The 15731-nt window shown below is 37.8% G+C and overlaps 1 protein-coding gene across 1 annotated transcript; it reads left to right on the top strand.

The window, feature by feature from the left end:
• The first annotated feature begins 1254 nt into the window (after positions 1-1254).
• LOC114359929 (titin homolog) lies at positions 1255-7632 on the top strand. The gene is made up of 4 exons (XM_028314478.1): positions 1255-1681; positions 1781-3083; positions 3527-6360; positions 7036-7632. The coding sequence occupies exons 2-4, from the start codon at positions 1785-1787 to the stop codon at positions 7142-7144; spliced, it is 4242 nt and encodes a 1413-aa protein (XP_028170279.1). The 5' UTR covers positions 1255-1681; positions 1781-1784; the 3' UTR covers positions 7145-7632.
• The last annotated feature ends 8099 nt before the right edge of the window (positions 7633-15731 follow it).

The raw sequence follows: 15731 nt of genomic DNA, 5'->3' as shown, positions 1-15731 counted from the left end.
AAGCATACCTGGCAAGAATGAAGCGTTTTGAATATTCCGAAACAGAGCAACTCAGAATCAGCTATGTGAAACATGAAAATGTGAATGAAACTACAATAAGTACTGATATAATAATACCTATTTAATATTTTACAATAATGAGAAGATCGTACATTTTAATTACAAATGAACTCGGGACGGAGAATATAAATTTTCTATATTCCAGAAACTGAAAATTCAGCACGTCATAGTGTGAAAACGCCCTAACCCAAATATCTCGACGAGCTAAATGAGCGTTCCGCTGGATATAATTATTAGGTATTGCATAAACTTTGAGCAACCAAGCTTACGCTTTACGCACCAGCCGGCTGCTACCACAGTTACACTATATGGAAAATTGATCGCAACATAATTATAATGTAAACACGCACTTCAGTTAGTTTCGGTTTCGCCGTGCGTCGACCATACTTCGGTGTGCGTGCTCGCGCTTCGTCTCGGCTAAAATTCCCGCATAGTGTAACTGCGCCGTATTCGATATCGTTTGATTCGATATTTCGATATTGCATCTCAGAAATCAAAGGAACAGAACAGCAATTTATTTTGATTGTTATTCTGATCATTGATGCGTTGGAGCAAAAATTAATGGTCGAGATTGGGAAATTGGTAATGGGAAAAGTAGCCAAAGAAGTTATAGTTGATTGACTTGTCCTTGTCTTGATAGTTAGAGTTTTTGAAAACTTTATTTGTCCTTCCTAAGGACTCTACACACCAACGTAGTGTCGGCGCCCTTATTTCAAAAGAATCACGTCGACGACTTTCTCTGACTTTTTACAACATTATACATAAGTCGACGACACAAGTCGGCGGGTTTGGTGTGTAGATCGCATTACAGTGACATTGTAGACGTAATCAAAACAGCGTTTTCAGTAATTAAACATGCAAAAAGTATATAGAACCTGAAAACTTTTAAGGAGAAAGAAAACAGCATAAAAACGCTGAAGTATTGCTGTATTTACACTTCAGGTTGACGACCTCGACTGGGACAGCGGTCAAGATAATATATTTTTAGGGAAACCCAAAATGTTTATTCTGGACAAAACGCTTTTGTGTAAATAGATACTTTACTGTTTGTGTTGGATACAGCCGTGATGTATTTGAAGCAGAAGTTTTTATATTTATTCGAAATCACAATGAATATTTTTTACTGATCGAAATTAGCATAGGTAGGTTTAGCTAGCAATCTCGAACTCGATATTCAATCACTTTCATCAGTGATCAGGCGCCCATGCATGAAGACGCACGTCAGAGAAATTGCATCACAGATGAATGGACACAGTGTAATGCAATAAATAACAGCGCATCGGAAGTGTATGCTTTTCACGATTTGCCCAAGACAAATTGTGGATGAGGCGACCGTTAATATCGGGGTCGCGACCAAAATATACGGCTGCGCGCGCGCACGCTTCAGTAGGCGGCAGAGCGCCGCCGCCGCGCGGACCTCCGACCGATGCGATGTACCGGCTCGTTTAAACCGAGCTATATTTAACCGCTCCCAGTTTAATATCAGCAAGTTCCGCCAAAAACAAGCCATCCAATACACCGTGATGTGGATTGATCTAGTGCAACCCAGTGGCAGACAAATGTGACAAATAAAACACGTGCTCGTGCTGGAAGTGAGTTCTGTTTGCGTGTAACGTTCATAGTGAGTATTTTCAAAACAATTTGATAGTTTGCCAGAAACCGCTCAGTGGGAATAAATAAAATATTGCCGTGATATATAATTTGTTGGGGAATATTTCAGCGAAATGAATCCGCCGTCGGCGTTACACAGCGCCATGAACAGGGAGCGGAAGCCGTTTACGTATACCCCTGGCGGGCTGGACTTGTCAGAGATTAAGTCAGAGCGTATGGCAAAACGGTTGATGCGAAATGCTATGAATGAAGGTGTTCCTCAAATCCCAGTGCAGCAAGTGCAATCGCCGCCTGCGAACACGATTGCAGTTCCCAACTTCAACTGTCTCCCTGTCCAAGTGTTCCCAACGTTTAACTTACCAGCCAATCCGAAGTCGTTGCTGCGGACGCGAAGTAACCCAAGCCAGCCTAAGGAACCTATAGTGCCAAAAGTTCAGCAAACACAGTTACCGAAACCAAACAGAACAGAAAATACCACCTCATTTTATTCACCTGTAAACAACAACAATGCCAGTTACCAACGACCAACTTCAATGTATGAATACAATGCTCAACCTAATAATTCAAATACGCTACCGAGAATGAGTTACGGGAGTACTGACCCAGTATCTTATCTACCAGAAATGAGTTATGAAGCTGAATACTTACGTGCTGCTCCGCGGGACAGCAATGGTTTCAATAATCCTACTATACAACCGGTTTTCAAATCTGATAAGCCTTTGGATAGTAAAGAATCTGCTTTTGTAAACGTAAAATTAAAAGAAAACAGTAGTATTGGAGAGAGCATAAAACCTACAAATGCATTGTTTAATTTCGATTGTACAGCACCAAGTGTAGACTTGAAACAAACTAGTGATAGTATTAATACTAAGAATATAGCTTTTCCTCACTTCGAGTCAAATCAAAGCAATGATTCTGACAAAACTAAAGCCACCGACATTCTTATAGATTCGGGATACATATCGTCTACACATAGTAGAGAGGATGACCTTAAAAGCAATGTCGAAGCTACTGATGTGAATTCAGAAAAAACAATCTCATTTAATTTAAATTCCAATGAAACAACGAATGTTGAAAACACTGTGGAAGTTACCAACAAACAAGACGATTCTGACGACACGACATTGACTTGTAATGTGACATTGAAACCACAAAGTAATATAGATAACAGTGAAAATACAACTAAAGTATCAATTAAATCGGAGAGTGCTACACCGACTTTTAACTTTGAGTTAAAGGATCCAAAAGACAGTGAAAAAAGTGCAGATGTGTCAATAAACTTAGAAAATGAAACGTCAGATGATAGTAATATCGATTTGGACTTTTCTATTGAACCAATATCGCTTCCAAGGATATCTCCATCATTCGAAACAAAAGCAGTAGAAGACTACACAAGATTAGAAGATGAACAGGTTTACTTAAAATTACTGTATACATATTATGTTTACATATACATTAGTGTTTTTATCGTTACTTATACGTATATACTTTACAAAGTTTAGACAAGAGAAACAGGGTTTCTTTTATTATGATTGTTTTTTTTACAGTCATTCAATTAATTTATTCTTGCTAGGTTTACCTATATTTTTTTTTCCTTTAATTAACTTATCTAACAGCTTATGTGGTTTTTTTTAAATTAAAACAATGTAGGTACAGACGGCAGCACATCAACATCAAGCTCAACATTGTGATATTTTTTTTTAGTTGTAATAAGTCTTCTTTTGCTATAAAATATAGTCTGATGTGCCGTCGACTATACATTTAAGTTTGGTTTCATTGTGATTAACCCAAAATATATGCAAAATTGAAGAAGTTTTGTGGTTTACTACAGCCATGTTTGTTTTATCTTTTTCAGAAAGAAGTGAAAGTGGTCAAAAAAGTAAAGAAGGAAAGCAAATCAGAAGTTCAAAATGGGGACCAAAACGGAGACTCTGAAGCACAACTGACTGTGAAGCTGCCTACGAAAAAGTCTGCGGCAAAGACTGAAACTAAAGTTGAAGTTGTGAAGAAACAATTGCCTGATGGCAGCATTGAAGAAGTTAAGACCACTATAACAAAAACCACTGTAGATGGCAAAACTACTATTGCAACAAAAACTGAAACGACTATAATACCAAAGGAGGATGAGGAAGAAGAAGAATATGAAGAAGAAGAAGAACAAGAAGAAGAGAGTGGAGAAGTAGTCGTTGAAGAAGTCAAAGAAAACGGCAATGCCGAGGTGACAGAAGAAGTTGTTATTAAGAAGCCATCAACAACAGTCCAGAATGGAGAAAAAACTAAAATAGTCACAGAAGAAGAACGGTCAGAGACGACAGTTACTAAGAAAGTTGCAGTAGTACAAAAGCAGGAGACAGAGGAGGAGGAAGAGGAAGAAGAAGAAGTTGAAGAAGAAGTCCAACAGAAAGTTGAACCTAAGAAGGTTGAACCTAAAGAAGAACCGAAGGTAGAGAAAGAGGAAGTCCAAGTTGAGGAGGAAGAAGTTGAAGAAGAGGTAGAAGAAAAGGTTGAGGTTAAGAAAGAAGAGGTAAAAGTAGAGGAGGAGGAAGAAGAAGAAGAAGAGGTGGAGGAACCTGCACAACCAGAAAAGAAAGAAGAACCTGAAAAGGCCGCAGAAGTTGAAGAAGAACAAGTGGAAGAAGAGTTCGAAGAAGCCGAAGAAAAAGTCGAGGAAAAGGTAGAAAAGACGGAAGAATCAAAGCAAAAAGATGAAGAGTCTGAATATACTGAAGAAGAATATGAATCTGAAAAAGAAGAAGTAGTCAAAACTGCACCAGAACCAGCCAAGGAAGAGCCGAAGCCTAAGGAACCTGAGAAAGAAGTGGTCAAAGAAGAAGAAACGAAAAAGGTAAAGGAAACTAAAGAAGTGAAACCCGAACCGGAACCACAACCACAGCCTCAACCAAAGGTTGAACCTAGTGTGCCTTTAAGGGAACCATCTATTCCACTGGAGAAAGTCGAAGATGTAGAAATCAAACCCATTGGTGCAGCCTCAGAAACAATCACCAAATCACACACGCAAAACACTGAAATAATCACCAGTAACGAAAGACCGTCAGGTCCGATTAGCACCCAAACTGAATACAACAGAATTGAAAACATTGTAACAGTTAACCGCACAACGAAAACTTTAGATAGCACCTACGAACAACTAACTCAACAAGGTATACCTACCGTCAAAACTTACTTTGCACCAGGCAGGGATCGGATTTCCACATCTCCTCAGCCTGCGAAACCTTATCAGCCTGTCTACCCTCCAGCTCCCGCTCAACCTCAAGAAAGGCGTCACAGCTTGCTTCTTGAAAGGCTAAGCATGGAGCGCCAAGTCCCATCTTCAGACCTTTATCAAAACAACTACCAATACAGCAACCAGACCGTCGACCAGCAGAGACAGTGGTCTCAAGAACCACAAGCTGAAGTTCTTACCGTCAGCAATGTCAAGCCGAGCACAATCACCAATAGCCAATGGTACCAACAAAATCAAAGCAGGAAAGAGAACGTTTTGTATAACAATGTGACAACTCCAACACCTGCTGCTGCTCCAAGTCAGCCTTGGAACCAATCCTATCTTTCACCCCAGACCCCGCTCCCACCGCAAACCCCCATCCAACCTCAAGCTCAACCCCAAGCCCAATACCAACCCATCTACAGTGATAACAACACAAATACTACGTATCAACAGAACAATTACCAACCTTACACACCCAAGCCTTCCACTTGGGGCAGTAACACTTACAGCACTGACACACAACTTTCTAGCTCATACAACACACAACAGAATCAATACTCTTTACGCAACCAAACCACTGAGTCATATCAAAAATCGTCACAACAGTATTCTTCTAGCTACGTTCCTCCACCATGGGAACAAGATTCAAGCTACGTAGCTGACACCTCAAACCAAAACTACTATCAGCCACCACCACAAACAAGCTCTTACGCTCCTAGCAGTAACCAGGGTTGGACTCCCGCCCCTCCTAAGAGCAAGTTCTCTAAGCCTCCTCCTACGGCCTACATACCGCCTGCTCCTAACCAGTCCTTTGTGAAGCATGTGAATGCCGTGGAACCTCCGAGGGTGCCTGGCAAGAAGACGTACTACAGCGAATATGAGAGGCGTTACATCACTGTGCCAGAATCTAACTACATCCCTGGAGAGAGCAAGTACCAGCCTCAGCCGGATCCTTCTCCCCAATACTATTATGACAACAACGAGCCTGTAGAGACTTCGGAGCCGCAATGGCGAAAGGAACTTCGGGAGTTTACTGAGAAGACTTCTTCTCAAACTACTGAGCAGACTTCAGTGAAGCCGCCGTGGGAAGAAGACAGCAAATATGCTAAGCCTCCTCCATCATCGACGTATACGCCGACGCCAACGTGGAGTCAAACGCTGCGGCCTAATTCTTACCGCGAGAGGAGTTTTGAGTCGGAGTACGTTGGATCCCAGGAGTTCAAGACGAACACTTTGGGTCGCGGTCGGCCGCTGAGTACTTATGCGAAGAGTAATGTGGATCCGATTCCTGAGAGGGTGAGGGGCGTGTCGGTGGACAGATACAACCCAAACAGCTACCAGGCGCCGGTGGTGGCGGAGCACCCGCCTGTGCAGACTCACACGCTGGTGCCTCCTGCCAAGAGCTACCACAACCCTAACGTGCCTGCGTACCATGCCCAGTCCCGTGCTTCTGCTGAACCTAGGTAAGATATCCCTTACATAAATAGAGCATCAGTTGTATTGAATTAAAAATATCCACCGTAAATTATCAAAATTAAATATCTATTATCCAAGGTACTCTATTTTCCAAGTTTTAAAGTCAAGGTTACTCATGTACCATGTAGGTACACAAGACAGACTACGTTACACTTACAATGCTGTAATTTTCATGCATAATCTAATTTGAATACATGTAGGAATTGAAACCCAGGTTGTATTTCTTCAGCTGTATTTGTATTGACTCCAGGATAAACCACAAAAAATAGGAACGTCTTAGAACCGTCTTAATACTAATCGTCTTCTGTTTAAATCCCGTCGTTCTTACTTCCTCACTCATTCATTCCGTCTCACTCACTCCCTTGCGTTCCGTTTCACACTCCCACATACATTTTGTAGATAACAGCTTTTCGCTTTGTCATTATAGAGAAAGAAAGTAATGTAATTTTGCATGTTTGTGATGGAAGAACTGTGCTATGATCAATTATACATTAATGAATATTCTCAAACATATCTGCAGAAAAATTTTGTCAACTAATTCATTCATAACACAAATCTATGTTCTTTCTGAATATCGTCAAACCATGTGAATCGAAGGCCTTTCCATACGAGTTATATTTTTCTAAGAGTTGATAATTAATGTAATTCTTTATAATTTTCAGGGAGCAACCGATCTACCCGCAGTCACGTCAGTACGCCGACGCCCGCGCCAGTCCCCTCCAATCCAGATCCTTCAAATACCTCCAGTGGATCACCGGCACAGAAGACTAAGCTTAGGAAAAGTATTTTTAAGTCTTTCGGTTATTTCTGAACGGACGCAGCTGTGGTAACTTATTTTTAAAAAACTTCGTCACGATCCTAAAATTCTTCAAACGAATTCGATGTGATTATGTGAAGCAAAATACTGTCTACCACAACGCTGGTTTGCATGTAAGGTTGTAAAAATTCGACGCAACGAGTATTTGTATGTATAGCTTAAGTTAGCCTCTGTTAGTTTTTTATCTGTACTATTAAATTAATTTTCAACTTCTTCAATAATGTACTTAACTCAAACGGGCCTTAATACGTACTAAAATGAGTGTCTATAATTATTATCATGTTCTCTATCATCGTCTTAATCTATACTGTAATGCGATGTGATATTTCTATTTTACGATCTAACCTAGTCAATGAGGCATCAGTTGCCCTAGTCTTCATAATGATGTAATCTAGAACTCTTTGTAAATGCATTTCTGCTTCAGTTTTGTATTAATTAAGTACTTTTTTACTTACTTTTTTTATAAGGATCACAATTAACATTAGACTCGGCGTGTTCTATGATACATTGCGTCTTTGGTCTAAAAACGTTTCATGTTCATAACGCACGTTATTGCTTAATTTATTTATTGAATGTAAAGTAAACTATATTTAATTTTAGCCCTTAACATTACTTTGTATAGCGTTTATTTCAGTATGTCGTTTACGAAACGCACCATGCAAATAACACTGAGGTTCTTGTTCCCATTTAATTTATGTTATCCGTGTAATTTTTGTTGAGTTTTGTTTAATAAAAACGGAAATCATTTGAGTTTGATTTTACTCGCTGCTAGTTCAATTTTATTTGGCAAACAAAAAGATACAAAAATGCGTACAGCCAATATTATAAATAGCTGAAAACGCTAGGTTGAAAATCTTTTTATTCATAAAACAGAATTAAAAACTAATGTAGTTTTATAGTCGAAAAAAGTTATTACATATTTAATATGCAAAAGTATAAACGATACTCTTAATTTATAAAAGAGTTAATTAATTACCTAATTATTGCACACTACGACAGTGCTGCCACCATCACTTTTAAAGTTTTGATTATGTTGATGATTAGATTTTTTTGTTAATCTTCTTTAAAAAGAGCAAGAGTAGTGTCCCGCCTAAGAATAATCATTGTTTTAGTTTAGTTTATTAAAAAAAACTGTTAGTTAGTTTACAAACATAACACTAGTACACCGACGAAACTGGGGATCATGTAAAATGAATATTACTACGAGAGAGAACTACACACATACACAATTACTACCGAATTCAATTATGAACAAAAGGAAACTGTAATTGTGCAATCCCGCTGCTACGAAGCGAGATAAAAAAGTGCCTCCACATAGAATCATTTTTCGTCGCTAATTCCGCGTAATTTTGCGGTGCAAAATCCTTTTAGCTGAATCACATGCACGAGCGAGGTCACGTACTAGCGCAAATAAGGATATACGCCCCCCTTCCCCCCAGAAACCGTAAAAACTCTTTAGATTCTAGGAACAGGGAAACGCTCTTCTGCGAAGAACGCTCGGCGACCACGTATTCTGTGGTTTGCACTGATTTAAGCATACGCGAACAGGTGTAGAGCGCCCTTTATTTATGGTTTGGAGTATAGTTCGCTCAGCAAGAGTTGAGACGATTAACACAAGCAAAGTTTTGTATCAGTATACGATGATCGCTCTGACGTCTTGCGTATTTTAACTGATTTGTGTTTTCTGAATTCAAATATTCCATCAGTGTAGTAAATTCGTGCCTCAACTTTCGTTGCGCGACCTACGAGTATAAGTATTAGTTCAGTTTTACCTGTAAGTATTGGGAGCAATTTATAGAGGACTGATCAACACTCTGTGCTGAGTTTGAAGTGAAATCGAACAACTTTTGAGTACTGTATATTGCAAAACTACTTCGTATTGTGGCATTTGGATCTGGTGGAACTAGACGAAACTAGTAAGCCAGTGAGTAGCCAAAACTAGTAAGTTAAAGCACTTGTTCCCACCGAGTTTGGTACTGTAAGCTTTCGAATACTTTAGATTATTTAATTACTATGATTTTTAATGTATTTTGTCAATTGTTTCTTTCTGATGAAACATCTTATATAATAAAGGTACTTAATGTGTGTGATTATCACTACCAGTGTGAATGGATGGGAATATTTTTCGCAACGAGTAACAGTGTTACTCGTTTGCGTGTGATTCGTTGGGAACAAGCGAGCTAGAATATGGTCTCAGACTTAATAAGCAGTCATGCATCTGACAAGACTTTTTTGATTCAAGAATTATTTTACGGTACCTAGGTACGAGTATACTTACCTACTTTAAAACTTTGAGTAGGAAATTCTTCTTGTTTATTTTGTACTGCAATAAAATACATTTCTGTGGCGCATTACGTGTAAAAACAATTCGTTAAGTCGTTGTTTATGACGTTTATGGTATTTAACAAAAGTAGGAAGTTAAGTATAACTTAACAAATGGGTTGGCGGCATGCCAAGAGTTTGGAAGTTACTCGTAGAAGGTTGAAACTTAATGCGTCTGCTTTAAAACAATTTTGCTACTCCATTGTGTATACGTGCCAATAGGATTTGGCAATCTTGCAATAAAAGGTATTTTAAAATCTCCTGAAATAGGGACAGTTAAGTTTTACTATAGTTGTCTCATCTTAAATTGCATTTCACTTATGGTGTGATTGCAATCAAATACCTTACTTGTTCTGCATTAAAAAAGTAATATCACTGAATTTGTATTTCCAATCCATAGGATTAAAAAAAAATGTTTATTTGGCACAAGACATTAAAATTACAATTACTTACTTACTTAACTAACCGTAAATTACTAATTTACGGGAAATTATACAATTTGTTTTTGGATAATCCATAAAAAGGGTTCTAAACTAATTCATAACTTTTTTTATAAGAAAGGATGGCAATGCAAGTGATACCTTACTCATTAGATTAATAACTTCATTAATAAAATTATTAATAATACCAACCGGCCGTTGTGGAAATCATTGGGCGAGGCCTATGTTCAGCAGTGGACGACCTGTGGCTGAAACGATGATGATGATGAAGTAAATTATGAGCTAATTATTCGTATAGGTATCTTATCTTAACCACATCTTAACTAAAGCACACACACACACACAGTACACAGATTGAATAAGGAGGTCACAACGCACACGCTATCCCATAACGAGATGTTAATCACCCACTAACTAATGGAAAAGAAAACTCCCCAAAAATCCGTGAAAACACAAAGGTGCTTGATTGTAACCAAAAGGACGTCCTGGGGGATACCCAAATTGCTCTCGTTAGTCGATTACATCGTAATGTTTTCGATTGCGCGATAAAAGAAATCGGTTACCGGCGAGAATCACTCAGCGGTGGGTTATTACGTGTGGGTTCCGATTACTGAAGAAAAAAGTGAATTACATTGAAATTGAGGTTACGTAACTAATGGTTTGAACTTAAAACGTGAAGGGATTATTTCAGAAGAATTTCAACTTGGTTGTTCACTTTATGTACTCGTAGAAGAAGAAGAAGATAATAAGTACCTACCTAGTTTCGTCCATTACTGTAGCCTCATAAGCTCGTTGCAAATTTTGAACCGTAAAATTGATTTCGAAAATATTTAGTTCTTAGTCTAGTGCATTACTTTTCAAATTGTAGAATGTACCCCCTGTTAAAAGAAAAGGTCATCAAAGATCTAAGACGTCCTGTGAACTTTACGAGACCTATATGACTACCACGTTCACTGAACGGGTTAGCCAATTCTGTGTTTGCCGCTTCTTTATTTAACGGAATAAAGCTTGGATGCCAGGTGAAATACGTTTATTTATATATTTTTACTCTAATGATTAAGGTTGCCTTAATCTAAGGATCTTTTAATAATCTAATCCTAAATTAATCACAGAAAGCGCTTTCAACTCGTCTGAAATTACTTGAAATAGCGCGTCAAATCCCTCCAAAACGTTTTTAAATCCAGTTCAAACGATTTCTGTACATCAAAAACACGACATGTAATAGGCCGGTGCACCGAGCTTCGTTATCTCTCGCCCAGGGAGGCCTATTATGTTCGGGAGAAAAGAAATATCGTAAATTGCTATAATCTATAGCGTGAGCGAATTTGCGATGCGTAAAATGGAACGCTTTGTTGTCGATCGTTGTCTAAAACATCGATTAGGTTTACGAACGATCCATTACGAGGTTAGCGGTTGTGATAAGGCGGTCTCTCTGGAGATGAGTAAGTAAAACATGTAAATAAACAAGCTTTGTATAAGCAAGCACGCTGAAAATCAGTGTCGTCTCTCAAATTTGAGACCGTCATACAGCTACGAGTACATGTGTAGTATTTTATTTCATCTAGCAAACTCCATGGGCCAGTGGATGGGCTCTTTCAATACAAATATTTTATGTAAGTTTCATGTATTTTCCAGTCGAAAAAATATAAGTTTTCTGTGTCCATGACGTCATAAAAAAGGCTTCAAATTGAGAGGATGTTTTTCATAGCTCAATTTGTGTTCAGTGATATCTTTTAGGTAACGACACCTACCTACCTAGTTTATAAGTCATTTTTGTGCAAGCAGTAAGAGCTTTCAACTTAAAGATTTATTGTGAGCTTTCTAGAAGTTGCAACAGATGCATGTTCCAGTCTGAGGTACTCGTAAGTGAAACAATTAAGTTAACTATTTATTTATTTATTTATTAGGGATACACAACAGGTAACAATCAAGCGATACAAACAAATAACTGCAATTAAAAAATACAATTATTACAAAACAATGCTTATATCTAGATTGCAACCTAAAAGCGTGAACACACAGCATGCAATAACAATTGAGAATGTTACTAGGTATGCAAAATCACTTGAAACCTATGTTACAGTTAAGCTTTTACATTTACAAATACATTAGTTTTTATTTCATTCAAAAATACCCAGTAGTTATGATTTTATAGGCATTCAAAGTTCGCTTAAATATTGAGTCCCGCCGACGGTCACGTGACCCCGTGTGACGTACATTCACAGCGTCCGCTCACTATAAAACGGATATAAACATACTTAAATATATTTTTTTTGTAAATACAAACTTATTATACATATTAACACCCAGACCCATCACAGAAATTAAAATTGAACCAAACCCAAACTTGATGCGATTGTGTAGTTTTATTGCGAATTACCTTCTAGCTCCATCATTAGACCCCGATTACTATATAGAATTAAAATACTCATCAATACAAAACGAACGAGCCCAAACTCGATGCATTTAAGTCGTTTTATTATAGAGTTCCTATGGCCACCTTCCAGCTCCATCATCAGATCAGCTCCATGTCATCATAATATTGCATGGTCATCCAAATCACATGTGTTTGCGAAATTTCAGCTTAATCGGTTGCCTGGAAGTGGGTCTTATTTCAGTTTGCAAGATTCCACCCATACAAATATGAGCCAGTCGTTGTAATATGACGTCACGCGCATAAAATGGCGGGCCGGCCGCCGCCCGCACTTTTAAAATTCAATATCTTGGAAACTAATTGACGTATCGAAATAATTCTTTCACGAGTATTTTTTATTTTTAACAGAGAATACAGAAAGCTAAAAAACAAAATTAGTGAACATTCTTCATTACGTAAACATTATGTTACAGAGACAAAGGTAAAAAAGTAAGCTGCGCCTATGGATAACCCATAGAGCTAAGTAATCCACAGGTCCCCTATTGATACAAGCTTCCAAAAACTAGACCTACGAATTGATGAAAACCCATGATCATGTTCCACACTAGGGATGTTATAGATATGTAGTTTCGGTTATGGATACGGTTACGAATATATTTTTATTTCAGATAACCGAAAGTTTCGGTTACGGTTATGGATATCTGTCCTATAGAATGCAAATTGCAATAGTTGTCCAACACAGTTCATGCCTTACGAATAGAAGGGGGTACAGAAGAGATTTCTTTGGCATCTGTCACCTTCTTTTGGTCTCACAAAAAAGGTTTTATCTTATGGGAAAAAACTTAAGTAGGTACTTCAAAATGCAATAATTAAATCAGCGTAGGGACTTGCTTGACTCTGCCTATATCCGAAACTATCCGAAACTTTTTATTCAGTTATGGTTACGGTTACGGATATTTTTTTATTTCGGATATTCGAAAGTTTCGGATACGGTTACGGATATCCATAACATCCCTGCTACACTACAAAATGGAAGCTAGCTAGCTAACAATCACTGCAACAGCGCATACTTTTAAGTTTTACGTTGCAACTAACGTTATCACGACAGGCAGTGAAATGTAGTCGCAAGTCCGACTACACTATCTGTAATTAGCCCTTTATCACTGCCATGCCCATTGTCGGTTGTTTTGTGGCTTTTTATTGTAATTGGCTTATCGGTAGGGCGTTTACTTGAAAAACTAGTAAAAACGACTTATAGGGCCCCGTTCACCATCACCACAAAATAGAAATTGTCATCTCCGAGTTAAGTGTCAAGTAGGCTACTCGTTGCTTAAAGTCACGAGTAGCAACGAATCCATAACACTGAAAAGACTTTGACGGTAAAAGACTAAGGCTGGGTTGCACCATCTTACTTTAGCTTTGACAAACGTCAAAAATCTGTCAAACTCCATACAAAAAACACCGGTTATCGTTAAAGTCACGGTCAAAGTTAGGTGGTGCAACTCAGCCTTACTACTTAGAACTTTACTCGGAGATCGTGAAAGTGTCCCTTAGTTTTTATCTTCTTGTATAAATTTAACAGTTTTGACTGATTTACGATCTCTATAAAAGCCAAAATATTGTTTTCAGTTTACTCTTCTTGAGAAAAAGAACTTGTCAAGTGCGAGCTGAACTCACACATTGGGTTTTGTATCATCCGTAATGTTAGTAGGCAATATTACGCAATTTTTATAATATCTTAAATAATTGTGTAATTCAAAGGAAGTTACGGTTCACATAATCTAAATATTAATGTAAACAAAACAAAACTTACCGAACAAAGACAAAAAATCATCTGCCATTTTCGCGTCGCAAAATTTAAAAAGATTCCCCGAAATCCATTTTCCCTTGAAAAATAACGAGGATGCTATCGAAAGGAGCTTTTTATATTAAAAGTACAGTCGGGAACGAACATTTTTGGATTTTATTTATATTGATCTAGTTACCTAATAATCAATTTAGTTTCATAACTATGCCTCAAAGTGATTCGTTATGGGATTTTGATTCTAAGTTCAACCTACTCACCCCCATACACAATGGTAAAAAGAAAGTAACTAGTAGTTAATTAATGTGAATTTAAATGATAACAATGCATACTATTCTGTATGCCAGTTTTATCATTTATAAAAGACAGTATAGGTAAGTTTTAGTATGATAGATTTGTTATACATCAGTAGCCACACAATACACCAAGTAGGTCAGTAAAAGTTAGACGAAAAAAGCCGAAAATATGATTAAAAAATGCTATTGCATTATAGTCAGACGATTCTGAAACGTCAAGAGGCTACAATTGGAACTGATCACCCAGTACTCGTATTGATAGTTCAGTGTTGAACAACTATACCTGATAATAAAACATATTCTTAAGTTTGAGTTTATGAAAAAGTTTTCATAATTACTGTCTCTGGTTGTACTTCCCCTCCCAAAGATCACAGACAAAGAGGGTGATCAAGTTATCGCCTCAGTCGGTTTGTCGCCCAACAAAGGCTTAACTTTTAATTGGAGCTCAAATCCGCCATATTTTATCACTAACTCTGCCCGCGGCTTTCGCTGTTATATGCCTATTCAGTTATTTCACTGGTCATGGACTTTCAATACCTATTTCTGAAGGAGGAGGCCTTTGTCCAGCAGTGGACGTCATTTGGCTGAAACGAACGAACGAACGAACGAATGGATAGTTTTTACACAATTAATTAGGGCTAAATATGATTGATTACGATTTCTGATGTTGATTTTATGAAGCTCCTTTTAGTTCGTACGAGTTTACGCACGCATGCGACTTAACTATCCCTCTTATTAATAAACGTTCTGTCGATGAATCTCTCAAAAATTAAACGTCGTGTCGGTGATCAGTCCATTGGAGACACGACTGTCGGTGAACGCTTGCAGAATCAAACTAAAGTATCGAATATAACTTTTTTCTAGAGGATGTGCTCATAAAGAACATCATTTAGTTAGGCACTAACTTGCAAAAAAGGTTTATGTCACAAATAAAAATATTGATAAAATAGATGCATTATAGATTGACTGATAAAATAAAACGTTAAGTAATGCAGGCGTAACCGTAATTTTAGAGAAGTTGAACGTACGAGTACCTATATAAAATAATTATATGAAAACTGGAAAATATGAAATGCAGACAGACAGAATTCATTCGCATACTATCACTAAGAGGTCCTTTGTTCTGCCCACCTGAGCCAGGAATCTTTGGCGCTATTCTGGGACACTGTTTAACGTACAATAGAAAATAATAAGGTAGGTCCACTCTGAAAAAAAGCCAATTTACAAAAGAAACTATAACTTACTATCTATAAAAAGAAGCCTCTTCTCCTATAGATTTTTAATTTGCAACGCCCAACAGGGTCC

Source organism: Ostrinia furnacalis, unplaced genomic scaffold, assembly GCF_004193835.3.
Source record: "Ostrinia furnacalis isolate ACB-3 unplaced genomic scaffold, ASM419383v2 OfSCF4694, whole genome shotgun sequence".
Taxonomy (NCBI): domain Eukaryota; kingdom Metazoa; phylum Arthropoda; class Insecta; order Lepidoptera; family Crambidae; genus Ostrinia; species Ostrinia furnacalis.
The sequence above is the reverse complement of the archived record's forward strand: the minus strand, read 5'-3'. Positions and strand labels throughout refer to the sequence as shown.